Source organism: Crocodylus porosus, unplaced genomic scaffold, assembly GCF_001723895.1.
Source record: "Crocodylus porosus isolate Cpor-Errol unplaced genomic scaffold, CroPor_comp1, whole genome shotgun sequence".
NCBI lineage: Eukaryota > Metazoa > Chordata > Crocodylia > Crocodylidae > Crocodylus > Crocodylus porosus.
In genome coordinates this window covers 53598279-53615177 of record NW_017728947.1, presented here as the reverse complement: position 1 = coordinate 53615177, position 16899 = coordinate 53598279, and the positions used below count along the sequence as shown (strand labels likewise).

Genomic DNA, 16899 nt, shown 5'->3' with positions numbered 1-16899 from the left:
GGCTTTGAAAGAAGAAGCCCCAAACAAATACCGAGGTACAAGTGGATTTCATAAGCATGCGCAGTTTCTGAATTTTTTTTGCACAAAATATAGGAAAAAATCCTTCATCAAGAAGAGTCCATTAGCATCCCATCTGTCTACCACCAGTTTTTCCTAACCCAAGTCCTTATCATGATCAGATATTAGGAAACAAATACAGCATATAGACTGAGCTCAAAAGGGAGACATGTAGTTACCTGCAAAGCCATGACCCGATAGCCCAAATCACTTGCTTTTTCACTTGAGTGCCTTTAATATGTGGCTTTCCTATAAGCAGTAGTTATTAATAACAAAAACTAATGGACCCAGTGTTGTCTCACCTGCTCTTCCTGACCCCAGAGTCACAGGTCCAGATCATAATCATCTCTAAAACCTTAATAAAAAAGCAGAAGATTGCCTCCAGTTTTCAGATACTCAAGAATTGTCAGCCACCTGCATTATATATTGGTACTATTATTGGTTAGTTCTTTTGCTCTAAAGATCAACAGAGAATGCCCAATTCCAAGATTTTTGTGGAAATACTCTGCCTGTGACTTCCTGATTACTCAGAACATAAGTTTAAATACATAAGGGGTATCAAGCCAAAAGTATTTAAAGGTAAAGTTAAGGTTGGGAGTAAATGTCTATTACATTAAAAATAAAAATACTTTACTTTTTTTTTTTTTAATGTAAGAACTATCATTTACTGGATCAGACCATAGGTGGATCTTGGTTAGTATTCTGTCACAGTGGCAGAATGAATGCTGAAAGGGAGAGTGAACTGGGTATAAGCAGCATTTTTTCCCACTGTTGCTCTCACACTTGCAACCTCCAGCATTTAAGGTTTAGGAAGCTCTGGTTCAGAGGTTGTATGCCTAACTCCTATGCTCAATAGTTATTGATACACCTTTCTTCCAAGGATATGTCCAATCCCTTTTTGAATCTGTCTAAATTACCAGCTTCGACAACATCTTGTGCCAGTGAGACTTTAATTACATGCTGTGTGAAAAAGGATTTTCTTTTGTTAGTTTTAAACTTACTACCTACTATTTTCACTTTGTGACCCCTAGTTCTTGTATTATGAGAGATAGCAAATAATAAATTCATATTTACTTTCTCATCACCATTTAGTATTTTGCAAACCCTTATCAAGTCCACCCTCAAGCATTTCTTTTCTAAACTGAATAGTCTTTAGTCTTTCCTCGTATGGAAGCCCCTCCGTATCACTAATCACCCTTGTTGCCCTTCTCTGTACCTTCTCTAATTCTTCTATATTCTTTTTTGAGATGTGGGGACCAAAACTGTGGGGCACAGTATTCAAAGTGTGGATGCACTATGGATTCATAAAGGGGTGTAATGATGTTTGCAGTTTTGTTTACAGCCGTCTACAATGACTCCCAGATCTCTTTCTTGTGTGCTAATAGCTAATGTAGAACCCATCATAGTGTGTAGGTATAATTTGGGTTATTTTTGCCGATGTGCATCACTTTACACTTATTTACTTGAATTTCATCTGCCATTTACTTGCCCGTTCACTCTGTTACTGGACAGATAGAAAAACTTAACAAAATTGGAACTCTCACAAATATCACTGATGTCTAATGAGAATATAAAAAAGAACTTTGTGACTTACATTATGCAAATTCTGAAACTAATAGTGATATATTCAATATTTCCTGCTTCCTGTGAAACCCTTTGTTATGATTGATTTTCAACAGGGCACAGAGTGAGGAGATATTCTGGAACCCACAGATTAATCACACTTAACATCCCTGCCATGAAAAGAAAGGTTCAAGTCCACTGAAGCTGATAAAGTTGCAGCACTGTACCATGCTGGTGAATTTGGCCCAGTCAAATATTTTACTGTAGAAATTACACTAACAGAATTCCTTTTGTAAGTAATGGAGTTCATCAAAGAGCATACATTCCCCATGCTTCAAATCAAACACAGGGAGAAGTACAAAGAACAATTTTGAAACTCACAAATGATAATGAAATTAAATAATTGAAATGATAAACACAAGGGTGTTTCACTTGTAGAACTGGAACTGTTGCTATCACTAATGATCAGGTAAAACAGTTGGTGACTAGGAAACCTGTCTCACCCTTTCATCCCTCTAGCAAAATAAAACCTTACAGTAGGCTTGTTAGGATATTCTCTGACTTTTAGTACCTTGAATTGATTATTCTGCTGGACATAACCCTGGCATTGCTTCTCAACTTCATAGTTTCCTAAATGTTGTGCTCTGAAGTATGGGTCCTGAAAAAAGAAAGGCAGAGGAAAAAACAACCTGAAAAAAATACTGTCAGGTTTTCTTACAAGTTCTAAATGTCAATAATACCTGCTGAAACCCCAAATTATAGCTGTTGTTCATTACACCCTGCTGTGTCTCAGTTTTCCCACTAGCAAACCAATTGCCAGGTCATTTTGTACCCACATACATGCTTTACTGGAATGACTGGTGTGCCAGGTGGCTTCAAAACCCATATAGGTGGTACTCATTTCAATGAAATGAAAGGAAGTCTCATCTTAGCTATGCAACATCATAAAAACAAAACTCCTTTCCTATGCTGTCTGCAGCTGAAGTTTGATTTTCCACTAAGGATCTGATATTTCTAATGCCTGCTCCCTCTTTTAAGACTCATCACTACTGAAAATCTGTTCCATGAATACTTTTTTATGATTTCAACATTTTATTATGAATTATTCAAATTTAAATGAAAAGAGAAAATTTTAAAAAATTCCACAATGGAAATTTAACAAAAAGTTGTTAAAAAAATTAAAAATGTTCTGTTGTTATGTGTTTTGTGCTGAAATGATCAAAATAAAATGTTTTGTCTCAAAAATGTTGAAAGCTTCAGTTTCATTATTTTAAACATTTTGTAAAATATGTTGTACTCATCCAATTAAAAGGGACACAAAACAACACTTGACAGACTTCTAAACCACCCGAAATATTAAATTTATTAAACACAATTCAGAATAGAATAGAGAATACAAAATGAAATGGAAGGCTAGGGGGGAAAACATGTCAAATGTCCGATTTTATTTTGAGTCATCACAAAAGGGTTTTTTTGTTCAAAAGTTCTGTTGAAACTGACATGAGTTTACAATTTTTTTCAGCTGGAATGAAATCACATGTTTTCAGCAGAAAAAAATTAACCATTTTTAAGCATTTTAAAAATTAAGCTTTTTTTAAACCAGCTTACTCATATTGAAAAGAGACAAACTATGGAAAATACAAAACAAAAACAAGACATGTGATATGAATTTCTTGTAAAAAAAAAAAACCTCTCACACAGAGATGTTTTCCCTTCTCCACTCATTTTCTCTTGTTTTTCCTTCCTTTTCTCTCCCCAGAGCCTATTGCCAGCTCCCGTTTAGGTAAAGGTGAAAACTTAGCTCCACTGAATTCAATGGGAATTTTGCCATTGATTTCAATGAAGCTAAGACTTTAACTCCCTTCAGGCTAAGGTATTATCTTGTTTCTTCTTCTTCCCCAGTCATCCCCAGCAACTAATGCACAAATACTAACAGGAGTTTGTTATATGCTGAACCAAAACCTTAGGTGAAGTTGATTTTATGGTTTTCTTACCTGAGGCAAACCAGCACACGATGCCTTTGCAGCTTCCATTGTGGTCAAATCATATGCTCCTATTGGGTCTTGAAATGGATACTGGTCCTGAGACATGTTTGCTGTGTTTCCACTGGTAGGAGTCAATAATTAGAAGTTACTTTATAAAAGGAACTAGAACTCCACCCACCTCATTTCTTTAAATGAAGGAATGTTCTCCCGGCTTCCTCCCATCATTGGAGGACGAGGAACACATTGCCTGAATGGAATCTGAAGAGATTTATTTTGCAGCTTTCATGGGAAGGGTGAACAGCAAAGCAAAAGGGTCCAAAGTTTTTTCATCTAATGAAGTACTGAAGACCATCTCTTTAACTTGGCATGTATGTACAAGCACCATGAAAATTCACCCCGCCTTTGTAGAAAATTGGGAAAAAGAAATCCAAAGTGCTCCATATAGCAGCAGGAGTGGGAAAAGCAATGTTGAGGACACTACTTCACCAATAGATAAGGGGGGTTGTCATGTTTACGCAGAGTAGACAGGAACTCAGTTATTTCCACAGTAAGGCAATGTAGCAGGATAGAGTTCTACACAGCCTCATCAGGAAGCCCATGTTAGATGAAGCAATTTAATACAGTAAATTAAGTGAAATTCCTGGTTTATTTTACAGAGTTCCTGTTCAACCAAAAGAGCACAAAAAGAAACCCATCACCATCTCTGGGTATACGTGACCTAAATAAAAATCTTTACTTTCCTAAACAAGCAAGCAGATAAACACAGAGGCTGCAACAAGAACTACCACCACAACTACAGACGACAAACCAGTCACCAACTCAGAACATTGGATTCACACATTGCAAGTCTTTTACTTCTGCAGTTTCTTGCCCTGGCATTTCCATCTCCAATGAGAAAGTAGCCCGGCACCCTCCTGAAGCCTTGGCGGGGTCTAGACTCAGGTGCACAATTGCCACAGCTCAGGGACAGTTTGAGCTGAAACTCTGAGAACTTATACTCAATTTAACTGAAAAAAGTGCTGTGCTAGTGCCTGACAGAGTGAAAGTTCCCTACAAGACATATGAGAATGATGGAGCACCCTTCAAGAGCCACCTATTACAGATAGCTGACCAGCTTTCCCAAGGCTGTGTTATACCCAGATCTATAGGTAAGCTTGTGGGTAGGCTACTGATAAAAGAGGCAGAAACAAGTTTATGGCCCAACCTTTTATTTACTTGCACCTTAAAACATGAAAACAAATATTTAACCCGAAGTCCATCTAGCTACCCAGCAGAACATTGAACCTCACCTATATTAGCTGGGAAGCCTGGAGAGGGGGTAGGAGGGTGGCACATAGATTGGCAGCACGTCTTGAATTTCTCTAAGTTTCCCACCAGCCTATGCCCAATATTTATAGAAGGCTAGTTCTAGTGTTTTAATAAATGATCTCTGATTGGTTTTATTTGTATTTCTTTGTTTCACTGAAACTTTTGGAACTGTGCTGAACCTGATCTCTTGTGGACTTAGAAACTGTCAATTAGTTAGGATTTACGTACTTGGGAAAGAAAGAGGGAATATTTCTTATCTCGTTTCCTCCCCAGTGTGGAATGTTGTTCAACACTGGCCTGCTTCTTCTTAGTTTGGGTCTTCTCTGGCAAGGCTGTTTTTGTTTTTACAAATTATCTAACCATTTTAACAAGAATATATTATAGCAAAATAACATCTAACACATTCGGTTACTTCAGTCACCACTACTATTATTTAAGATCAAGCTATGATATATTGTACGTAGATTATTTAATGTATAGTCTTCCCTTAGCTTCTTTCAGACCTTGTGCTTTGTTTAATTGTGTTTGATGGCTTCCTTTACTTGTTGACCAAATTAGTTGTCACATCTGCAAAGATTCACACTACAGTCACTCAGAAACAAGCTTTGGGGCTTTCTGCTTAGCAGCACTTCTTGAAAATGGCCAAGGCAGGAAATAGCTTGTTGGTCCAGTGGCATTTCATGTGAGACAACATGTGCATGGAAGCCCTCCCCAGGCAAGCTAACCTTGGCCCTTTTTCTTCAACAAGACTAATGAAGACATCCCAAGCACAGGTCTCAAATGCTGATCAACTGGCTTCCCCAGTTAAACATACTTCAGTGAGGTAGGAGGCTTCACATGTCCTCCAATCTGCATTTAGAATTGTGTTTGCCTCTGACCAATTTCATGAGGAACATTATACAAGGACTGTCTTGGAGGATATTAGAAGTAAAGCAGATGCTACATTAGATTTAAAGCAACAATGTCAGGATTAAAATTCAGAGTGGCAAAATGTAAAGGATTCCTTTTGAAGAATAAAAATCAGACTTTTTAAGTAGAATTAACTTTATACTCCATATTTCAGCAGCCCACAAATTTTAAGACAGAAATTCCAGAATACTTGATTAAAAAAAGGATTGTGTTGAGATCATATCTGGTAAACAAGAAAATTATAAAATGAGGTATCAACAGACTTTTTAAAATAGATCAATAGGCCACAATAACCTATTTGATTTAAAGTAGTGACTCTAGTTGTCCTGCTAGTAAACTGCAGATTATTTTGCCCCTTTTGTGTTTGCTGTATCTATTAGTCCCCATGTTGTCTGGAATTCCTGATTACCCTTTCTGTGACAGCTTTTATTAATGATCTTTAAGAGGAATCAGTTATTTAGCAAAAAACATCTGAGTTACTACTTCTAATGATTTTATGTTGAAATGTAGTACTCACTAAGGAACTTACAGTGTTTTGGCATGGTTGATTTAGACTGACGAACATCTTTAGGTTTTGGAATATGCTGCCTCCATTCCTTGTTCTCCTAAATGTCTTGGTCATGACATGGGAGGGTATAGAAGTATTGCACTGGTTTCTGACTGGAATCAAATGAACAGTGAGAAAACTTATCATAAATATTTTGGCAAACTAAGAACAGAATTGTAATCTGTCGTCCTCACTCTTTCTGTATTCAGTGCTCATGAACATTTATGTTTTGTTTATATGAACTTTCATGAAAAAGGAATGTTTTGCTCGTAACCAGGATTAATTTTGTGACTGAATTAAATTCACTTCCGGCAGAAGTGGAAATATCAGTTGTCTGAATTTTAAGCCTAAGGCTAGTGAAAGAAGTAAGCAGTGTAGAGCATGAGGGAACAGTAAAAGACATAGGTGGAAGCTCCATAGAGACAGAACAGGAGACTTTAAAGCCCTGAGTAGTTCTGACAAATTCTGTCGGTGCTTCTTACTACCGGAAAAGTAACACACTGGGAGTTGACACAAGTGACATGTTGTTGTGCAATCAGCCCCTGGAAAAAGTACTCTACAGCAATGCCATTACAGAAATGCATAAAAAGGCTGCAGAGCACTTGAAAAGGGCCTGATCCCATGACAATCTGAACCCTTATTACATGGGGGTTCAGATGAAGGAACTCCAAAGCAGAGCGCTTTCATTTACTTGTATCAGCACATACATAGCTGATGCTGTCTAGCTCTGCTTCCAGCACTGTCTTCAGAATGGGAAGTGGGGAAGGGAGCAGAGGGAGTCCTGTCTGGTGTTTGCCCAGCTGGAGCAGGAGGGCCAGGCTGTTGGACTGGAGGCCCTCACCTTGGGAAGGCCTCCAATCCACCTGCCCCTCCCTCCACTGCTGGTTGGACAAACCCAAACTGAGCTCCTGTGACTCCCTTCCCTCACCTCCAATTCTGAAGACAGCACTGGGGCTGGGAGGGCCAGGGCTAGGGGAGAGCAGCTACAGATTTGCAGTCATTCCAAGCTGCAGTTCAATCCCTGGGACCCAACAGCAAATGTCTGTTGGGTTCCAGGTACCGCTTAACTCATAGTGCTTCCTGTAAAGTGCTATGATAAGATAGGAAGCTGTACTTCTGTCTGTGCCCTTTCTCTGATCCAATATTTGATACGTCTGCTGCACTGAGTACTTTGATTCTTATGAGTGTCTAATTATCATACACAAAACCAGTATATTCACTATGCATTTATTTCTGTTTTTAGATGTAACAAAGCACTGATTGCGATTGAGCTTCATATGCATTTAGTACATTGCTATTGGTTGCACAGTTGTTATAGTCTCAAGTGTTATTCATTAAGTATATAAATAAGAGGTTGTGACCATTAATTATTGGATATATAGTTTTATCTCAAGGATATTTTCATTTGTCTTTGTTTCTGTGATGCTACAATTGCTTATCAGCTAAAGCCCAGCATCTTTCAGGAAGATTTCAGGAAGGTACTGTCAACTACAAGCTTTGATGTATTCCATCTTGTATTTTCTTGCATTGTCAGTGTAGGGTCTTCTCTTGTAAGCCAGGAGATGATAAGGTCTTTGCAATATTGTTTGTAGTTGGGGAGATTGATAAATTGGTTGCATTCAGCTGGGAGGGTGTGTGGATGGGATTAAGTTTATTACTTTGTTTTGTAAATCTGGAGAACTGTCTTCAGGTTTACAATAACTGAAGATTCACTGTACCTATTGATATGCACGTAATCAATATGCATAGATCTGTGGGAAGATATTTTGTAACCTACTTGTCCACACCCTCTCTAACAGGTTGCTACCCAACTTGCATTAAAACAAACTGTGGCACACATTTACAAAATAGATAAACAAACTTCAAAGCTAGGGAAAAATCTTGATATTTGGATTATGCAATACCAACACCAGTGGGAGAAGTGCTAGACTTCAGCCAACTGAGATAAGGTAGCTGTAAGGAAGCAAACAACAATTAATTGCCTTGATTTCAGAGTACATGGTGATCAATGTAGAGAGACATCAGTTTCTTGTTTGCATAGCAAGCATCCTCTAAGGTTGTTCCATTTCTTCAGGATAAGAAAGGAAGCATTTCGGGAAGAAAATATGTTTGGCACTAAAAATATTTATCATCTCAGAGAGAGCGCAGCAACACACAGCATCCAAGTGCATAGTGTTCACTGTAAATGTGCAGTTGTTTGTCTTTACCAAATGCATAGTACCAATTACCAGAAAGGTAGGCTGAGAAGGAGTAAAAAAAATGAACTGATACTCACAGTATATAAAATGAGACTTCACATGGCAGAGGACAGGCAGCATCAGAGAGATTAAAACCTTAATCAATTGGATTCCCCAATAATGTATGATGGTTTACTGGGGTTTTCTTTAAATTGGAACAGCCAGTTAAGATTATTTTAAAGGAAGCAGGAAAGGGAGATTTTCTCTCTGTTTTCACAGTTTGCATACTTTTTTTCCTTTTTCCCCTTCTTTTTTCTCATTTCCAATTTCTTTCCAATAATAGTTCTTTTTAATTTCCTCTTCTCTCTGTTTTATTTTCCATTTTTTCCACTGTTTACCAGTTCTCCTATCTCACTTTCTACCATCTCTCTATTTCTGCTGTGGCTCTACAGTCTCTCATGCATCCATTTCTCAACCCAGCTCATACTCAGGCCCTGCATTACATTTTTTCCTCCATCTCATTTTCCTCCATTCTCAAGCCCTCTTTCATAACAATCTTCCCCACTTTTCTTAGGTATCCTACATGATTTTTCCTATTTCAAGTCTCTCTCCCTATATCAGGGGTGTCAAATCACTGGAGGCTATGGGCCAGATCCAAACAATGGGAGTCCTTGCAGGCCAGATCCAGCCCAGGGCATGTGGCCGCCACAGCAGCAGTGCATCTGATGGCAGCGAGGGGTCTGGTGGTGGTGGTAGCAACAGGCTTGTGGGGAGTGGGAGGCAGCAGCAGCAGCAAGCCAAGCTCTCAGCCAGCAGCCATGGCCAGTGGGGCCAAAGGGCCATGAATTTTGCAGCAGGCCTGCCCCTCAACTTCTTGTGCCTTGCTGTTAGCCTGGCAGGCAGAATAAAAAGGCTCTGCATGCCAGATTCAGCCAACCCATAATAACTGAAGCTCTAGGAGTTGTTGAGATCCACCAGAGATAAGATGAAGGTGAAGGAAAGTAAAAAATCCAAGGATAGAATCCTGTGGGGCACCAAAAAGCAAGTGAGGAAAAACAGGCAGAGTCAATAAGGACAATGTAGACAAGGGGAAGGAAAACAGATTACAAGAATTAACGAACAAAACATATGAAGTGTCAAGGGATATCAAACAATGATGATATAAAGAGAAGATAGGAGGTAGATGGAGAAAGTTTTCTGATGGCTAATAGAGGATGACAAGTTTGAGGGAAAGAAAAGAACCACATGAGAAAGAAAAATAAAGGGCGAGTTCCAGGGGACAAGATGGTGGATTCTGCATGTATGACAAATGTCCTGGAATTCACACAATGCCAGTCATGCTCATACACAGGTGCTCATAAGCTCATGGCAGCGCTTGTATGCACTGTTGAGCAGCTTTTGTCTCATCAGTCTTTGGGCTGTAGAAAATCAGAACAGCATAGATCAGAATGAACCAAAAATTCCAGGGTGCGTGTCCTTTCTCAGTTTCACCACTTTCATCCTGTAGAGACCAGAAAAAACATCTGAACTCCACAAAACTTCCAGGGTCTCACTGATAGTTTTACTAGCTTCTTCTTGCATAATCATGTTGAGTTACCAAAGTCTTAGTGCAGCCTTGAAATATTAGGAAATGCTGGGATGATGATGAAGACATATTCTAATTCCTTCACTTACCTAGAGATAATTAATGCTGAAGTAGTTAGGGCATGACACAAAACATACTAATTATTAATTGTTATTACCAATGAATGTTTACAGTTCCTGTCACAGTAACAACAAGGTGTTTTACATTTTAAAAATATATACAAGAAATAACACACAGAACCCCTCACCCAATTCTTGCAATACATCTGTGACTGCAGTACAGTCCTGCCACTTTAAAATTCTTTTTGTCCTCTTGCTAGTTTTATATTGAATAACATTGACTTCCTGTAAAAAGACACTCCCTACCTGCAAGGAAAAAATGCCTTCAGAGTGCCAAGACTGTTGCTATCACCAGCATGCTTTAGATGCCTTTGTGCATCCCAAGTGTTAGGCATAGAAAACAAGGCCAACAGCCAACTAAACCAAACCTACCAACACGTGTGCATGCTTGTTTGCAGAGGGAATGGAAAACCTGGAGCATTCTCAAGTATATAGAATTAATTAACAAATTTAACACCCCCCCCTACACACCCACACACAGCTTCCCAGCTAAATACAACCAATTTACCCAACTTCCCAAATCAGAAATGAAGGCTTGTGCTGATCACTGGACAGGCATGGTCACATGATGGCAACTGCAGGAATGAGCCATGAAAAAACTGATAGTTACCCAGAGCAATTCTCTGGGATCTCCTAGAGAGCAAGAGATAAACCCTAGTGATGGCTGCCCTGATTCCAACAAGTTCCTAAGTAAGAGAGCTTGGCATAGACAGAAAGGCAAGGGAAGAAAGCCTGTGGGCATAGTAGGAAGGAGTAGGAATCAAAGGGTTAATGAAGGCTCACAGGATCCCCTTATATTCTTCTCATATCCCTCCTAGTTTCTCCAGTTGTTTTTTGCAGTGTGCCCCAGCACTCCCATTCTCTCCTTCTCCTTTCAGTCCTTCCACTGTGTCTCTCATCTCTCAGTCCACCTATCACTTCCCTCCCAGTAGGTGATATTTTTTAATGCTGATTCCTCTTCATCCCCAGTGTCCAGGCGCCCCAGATAGAGAGAGAAGCAAGCAGACTCCTGATATTTGGACCAACTCTCGAGCATATGACAGAAAAAAAAAAAAAAAAAGATATTTCTAGCTCTGCCAAGTGCCAGTTGGGACACACGTAGATGTGAGAAAACACACACACGTACAAACACAAACATTGCCTTGCTCCTTCACAACGACAGACCAGAGCATGTGAAATGACTCAATTAAAAAAAAAACAAACGAAGCAACATAGGCAAGAGCATTGCTACTACTGGACAGGGACACATGTTGGTGAATTCACTGCACTCAGAAATTCCCTTCCCCTCCCTGTCTGATTGATGACCACTATTATAAAATTAAAGCTGTTCCACACTCTAGGGGCATGGGAAGGACAAACAGAGGCATTTTAGATGGGATAACAACAGATCCTGTGGTTGGAGGTAGAGAGGAGTGTTTGGGCCATCAATTATTTGCTTGATTTCTCTGATGGAAATGAGGCAGAGTTGTGAGCTGCTAATTAGGTTCAGTGAACTGGCTCCATCCCTTGAAATAATAACTGGGTCTCAGCAGTCTTATATCAATTGTGAGTTTAATGGTGGGAAAATATAGAAACTGTCCCAGCCCCCTAGAACAGTAAATGCCGATAGAAAAGGTGAAAAGAGGGAAAGAGAGAATTTATCCACGGCGTATGGTAAAAAGAGAGTGTTGAGATCACATCTGGTAAAACAAGAAAAGTGTTAAACCAGAGATTAGCCAACCAAAATTAATGCACCAAGTTAGGTTTGACTGACAAAATGAAATTATATGAAACTGGGAAGGACTGTGAACATGTGGGAGGACAGGAGTGCAGTTCAGAAAGATCTTGACAGACTTGCAGATAAAAAACCACAATTGGATCTAATGCATTACCCACACAATGCGGCCTGTCATTAGACATGTACATAGCAGGAAGCACGATTGTAGGGTTGCACATTAGATTCAGTCACTCCTTATTGCCCTGCAATGGCAAGCAGCAGGGTCCCACAGATAGAAGCCCCCTTTGCTGAATGGGCTTCCAGCTGTGGGGGCCACATCGAGCCAGGTCTGAGAGCCCCTCAACTGAAGGAGCAACTATACACTTGTGTGGATTACATCAAACACATTGGTTGTGGGTCCATTTCCTTAATCAATTTCATCCTCAGGTAGCCTTTTTCTCAAAGCAAATCAGCTCCCCTGACACCTAGTGGCAAAGTACTTCTAGAACCTGTAAGTGTCTACTTATGGCAATCAGCTTTGGAGAACTGGTTGTATTTCCTCCTTATGGGTCATGTTTACATATGAGTTTAACTACAGAGTTGGCTAATTAGTCACAGAGTAAAGCATTACCATCTACATGTGGGATAGTACAGTCTCCAGTTATCTCATACCAGGTTAATTTACTGCAGTTAAATGTACATTTAGATGCTGACCAGAGGCATAAATTGCACGTAGTCAGCCCAACCAGCAGGCTCCTGCCTACTGCCTAGCCACATGGCTCTGCACCTTCAGCACCCACATACCCCAGCCAGCCCTGCTGCCACCTGGAACCCGGGGCTGACACCTGTATCCTCAGTCAGCCTGGGCCTACTGGCCCCAGCTCAAATTGCTGCTGTGCCAGGTGCATGTGTGAACACTGCACCTGGGAGTAGTTTACCCCACCTCAAACTGCTCCAGAATTTATTGCACATGCAGATGCACCCACTGGACATGTCTACCTGATATGTTTACTACCCGATATAGGCTTATAATAACAGGAAATACTAATAACAGGAGGCAACTATAGTTCCAACAGTAATATATGTAACCCAGGCGGTACTACAACAGGTACCCCCTCTCCAGTTGAAGGGATCAAAACAGGTGAACAAGTGCTGTGGGAGGGGAAGGACTCTCCTCCCCCTATAGACCAGAGCCAGACCACCAAAAGGGACTTAACCATATACCTTTTAATGAGAGAACAGTACTGGGAACATAACCAGTATAAACCAGGGGGTATAGGGGACACAACAATGCCCCAAGGGGGCAGGATTCAACAAAGGTTAGACGCTTACAATCATAGACATTCATTTAGTTTACAAAACACAGGGTTAACAAAATATAAAACACAAAACAGCAGAACAAACAATACTGCTTGGTGAAATATAAAAGGCACAAAATATAAGATGTCAAACAAGGAACACAGGGCCTAGGTACCTGTAGGGGGAGAAAGGGGGAAAACACAATGACCCCTTTTCCACTGCAACAAGAATTTCTCCCTGTTACTTCATTTATCCTAAGTCACACCAGCTGGGACTTGAACTCATATTACCCACATAGCAGGCAGAAACTCTGCCATACAGCCACCAGTACTGGTACAGTGCTAAGCACCTAGGGATGTTGGCCTTCCCAGAGCCCCAGTTTCATGTCAAGCTACCTGGCCTCTTATTGGAGGAGCTTGAAGCTGGGACCCTCCCAGGTCACTGCTCAGATCCTTGCTGGAGCTGGGGAGCCTCTCCTGCTGGCCGCAGCCTCTCACAGGGGATCCTGGAGCCCAGCGGGGAGTCTCTCCTGCAGGCTACATGCCACACTGCTAAGGGTCCAGCTCCTTCTGGGGCAACTGCTCCCACCCCACTGGCCCAGCTCTTTGAAGCTCCTTCCTTGTGGTTCCCCACTGGTCTCCCCTGAGTCAGCTGCACTGCCCCTTTTATCCCCCTCCAGGTGACCCAAGGGGCCAATCAGGGGACATGGATGGTGAGTCTCTGGGGCCTGATTGGTTAGGAAAGGGAATCCCAAGCCCTGCAATAATCTTTTACCCTTTCAAAACCCCTGGCCTAAGTGACTGCCAGCTAGCCCATCACATATATTAATAAGAATTTATAGTAATAGTAATATTAATGCTGATTTATTAATGGTCAATAATGATTGTAACGATTGTAATGACTCCTTATCACAGCATTTCAAAGCAGGTAGATCTGCCTTATCACCCTGCACACACCACACACATCCTGGGCCTCCACCATATATATATAGTCAATGTATGATATAGACTTATGTTATATAGTCTTATAATTACAGTTCGAGTCTTATAATTACAGTTTGATTCCTTACGATGAGAAAGCAGATACTGAGCTTAAGGCAGGTGATTATGTGCCCTCCCTGCCTCTTTCCCCCAGTGGGGAGGGTGAAGGAAATGCTCACTTCCTAATTCAAGCTCTTCCCTAGGTCCCTCTAGTCCCATTGAGAACAGATATATACCCTTCTGCTTTACATTCTACCTTTACTGAACTTGTATTACTTCCTCCTCCTGGTTGCTGGCCACAGGTACTACTGAAGCTTCTCTTCTGTGTACTACTCGAATTGTGGAGGCTTTCTTCTCAAGCTTTAGCCTGAGCATCAGCTCGAATATGGTAAGAGTTGCACAAATTCTGCAGATCCATTTCATATTATTCTAGTCCTCCTGGTTGCTGGCCCTATTTGCTACTCAGCGTATTATGGAATTATAATTAGAGGATTGCTGCTGGCCACAAATCCAGCTGCTTTCTTCTTGGATGCTGGCCAAGATCTCCAGCAAATTCCCTCCCAGGATGCAGGGTAGTAGGCCCAGGCTGGTGGTCTCTTCACCCCACTTGCCCACCTCTGCACCTCTCTGTCACACCCTTGTAACTTATGAATCATTGCTGGCTACAAAGCAAGCTGTGCTCCTGAATGACACTTCATATAGTCTTCTCACTCTCCTCCTGGTTACTGGCCATGTCCCAGCAAATTTGGACTAGGGTACTGTACATGCCTTTTGACTGGGGGAAAGCTTCTTGCTGGGGAAAACCCGCCCTGTCTTTAATATATAGTCTTCTCACCCTCCTCCTGGCTAGCTAGTCACTGCAGTGGCAGAAGCTAAGGCTTCTTCACTGTCTTTGACCCGAGCATCAGCTCAATTTGCATAACTTCTGCAGGTCCACTTCATGTACTCTTTTCACCGTCCACCTGGTTACTGCTCATGTCCTGCATCAGTAGGAGCTGGACAAGTTGTGCAAGTGCATTTCATTCATTGCTGTAGAGGGCTTGGGTTGCAGGTGGTGCCTTCTACTAAGGAAACTTGAGTTTCTCTTCTGAATTGCGGAGGCCTTCTGCTTGGTTGCTGGCCAAGACCTCCATGGTCCAAGTAGTAGTCCAGGATTTACAACAATGCAAGTTTCAGAAGACTAGTGCTACTTCTGTTCTATTTTTGTTTCTGTTGCACACACATCAGTATCTGGGCACATAGAGATTGGTATTTCAAGTAGAAAATATCATTTTCTTTTAAAATCTGCCTCCCTCTTCTCATATTGGGATATTAGAGCTCATCAACTCTGTCTTTTAAAGAGCAAAACAGCTATATACATGTAAGAGTCATTAGTGAGGAAAGTAGAGTATAATAAGACATGCCATGCTTTTTCCTGTGATCCTGAAGAATAGTTTAAATGTAGGATAATATCCACTTTCCTCTCTGGCTCCATGAGTGGTGGATAGCTGAAATCAATGAACTTTGCAGTATGGGTCAGGTACTCAGATGTTTGTGTCAGCTGATTTGGGAATGTGTCAAGCACTGTATCTAGAAGGCAAATGCTTCTTTCAGTGAGTGAATCCTTATAAAAGCAGTAGGTCTATTTTTCAAAATTCCCCTCCTTATCTCCTTGTAGTCCTTAATTACCCACTGAAGTTTGGTATGGAATTAGGACAGAGAAACCCCTATGATTTAGGAGACCTGCCAATTTCTTCATGCCAGTTATCCTTATTTTTGACCTGCATTCACATTTTCTCCTTCCAATAAAAGATTATAGTTTTAACTAATCCATTCAGACATTTAATTTCAGAAAAACTTGGCTTTTGCGAAGATTGAATTTTGTATTGGCCGTTAAATTGAAACCCATTGGAAAAGTGACTGAGACGCTGTAAGCCATTTTTAGCAAGCACATATTTTCAACTCTGTGCAACTGATGAGGTTCACGCAAAGTCTTCAACTGAGATCAAAAGTCAAACTTTAAACTTTAGCTGGAGAATGAAAAAAATTAATAAGAATTATTGTACAGTAATCATGCTTTAAAATCAAACCACTTATTTAAACACTTAATCAATGATTTAGGAGTCAAGGTTAAGGCACTCATTTAAAAAAAATCCAGTGGGAAATTTATTTCAACAAATCATCTTCAAATTTTTAACCCTGGCATTTAAAATAAAACGGAGTAATTCTTTTCTAAATACTACTAAATACAAATACTCACTAAATACAAGGCTGAAATGAAATCAAGTGACCTTACCTTTCCATATACAAAAATTTTTGTTCTGTAGGTATTTGGCATGCACCTGGAAGCCCTTCAGGAAATTGTTGAACTGCGAAATCATTAGGCACTCTGTTAAGATTTCTTGGACAATAGCAGAAGCACCACATGCAGGAGTAATCAAGTGAGTATTCAGTGCAGGTGGACTTTGAAATAAAAGGGGTTCTTCCTCTGAAGAGGAATACAGGAAATTATAAAACTCTTTCTTGACTAAATTAATCTTCGATACAGTCCTTTTTAAGGGTCATGATATATTTTAAATGTCTGGACACTCAGGATCAAAGATGGTTGGGAAGCTCAACAACTGCTGAGATTGTTGGGAAGCTCAACAATAGCTCTCAACTGTGGCTTAATTACCCTGATTAAATCCAGGGAAGA

The 16899-nt window shown here is 40.5% G+C and overlaps 1 protein-coding gene across 1 annotated transcript in view; it reads right to left on the bottom strand.

The window, feature by feature from the left end:
• The window catches only part of LOC109321619 (cytosolic phospholipase A2 epsilon-like), a 53819-nt gene extending 50099 nt beyond the window's left edge, over positions 1–3720 (bottom strand). Inside the window, exons 1-2 of the mRNA XM_019552352.1 lie at positions 3615–3720; positions 2192–2278 (exon numbers count right to left, since the gene is read on the bottom strand). Coding sequence (XP_019407897.1) covers positions 2192–2278; positions 3615–3710 — 183 coding nt within the window. The 5' untranslated portion in view covers positions 3711–3720. The remainder of the gene's footprint in view (positions 1–2191; positions 2279–3614) is intronic.
• Positions 3721–16899: the final 13179 nt, after the last annotated feature.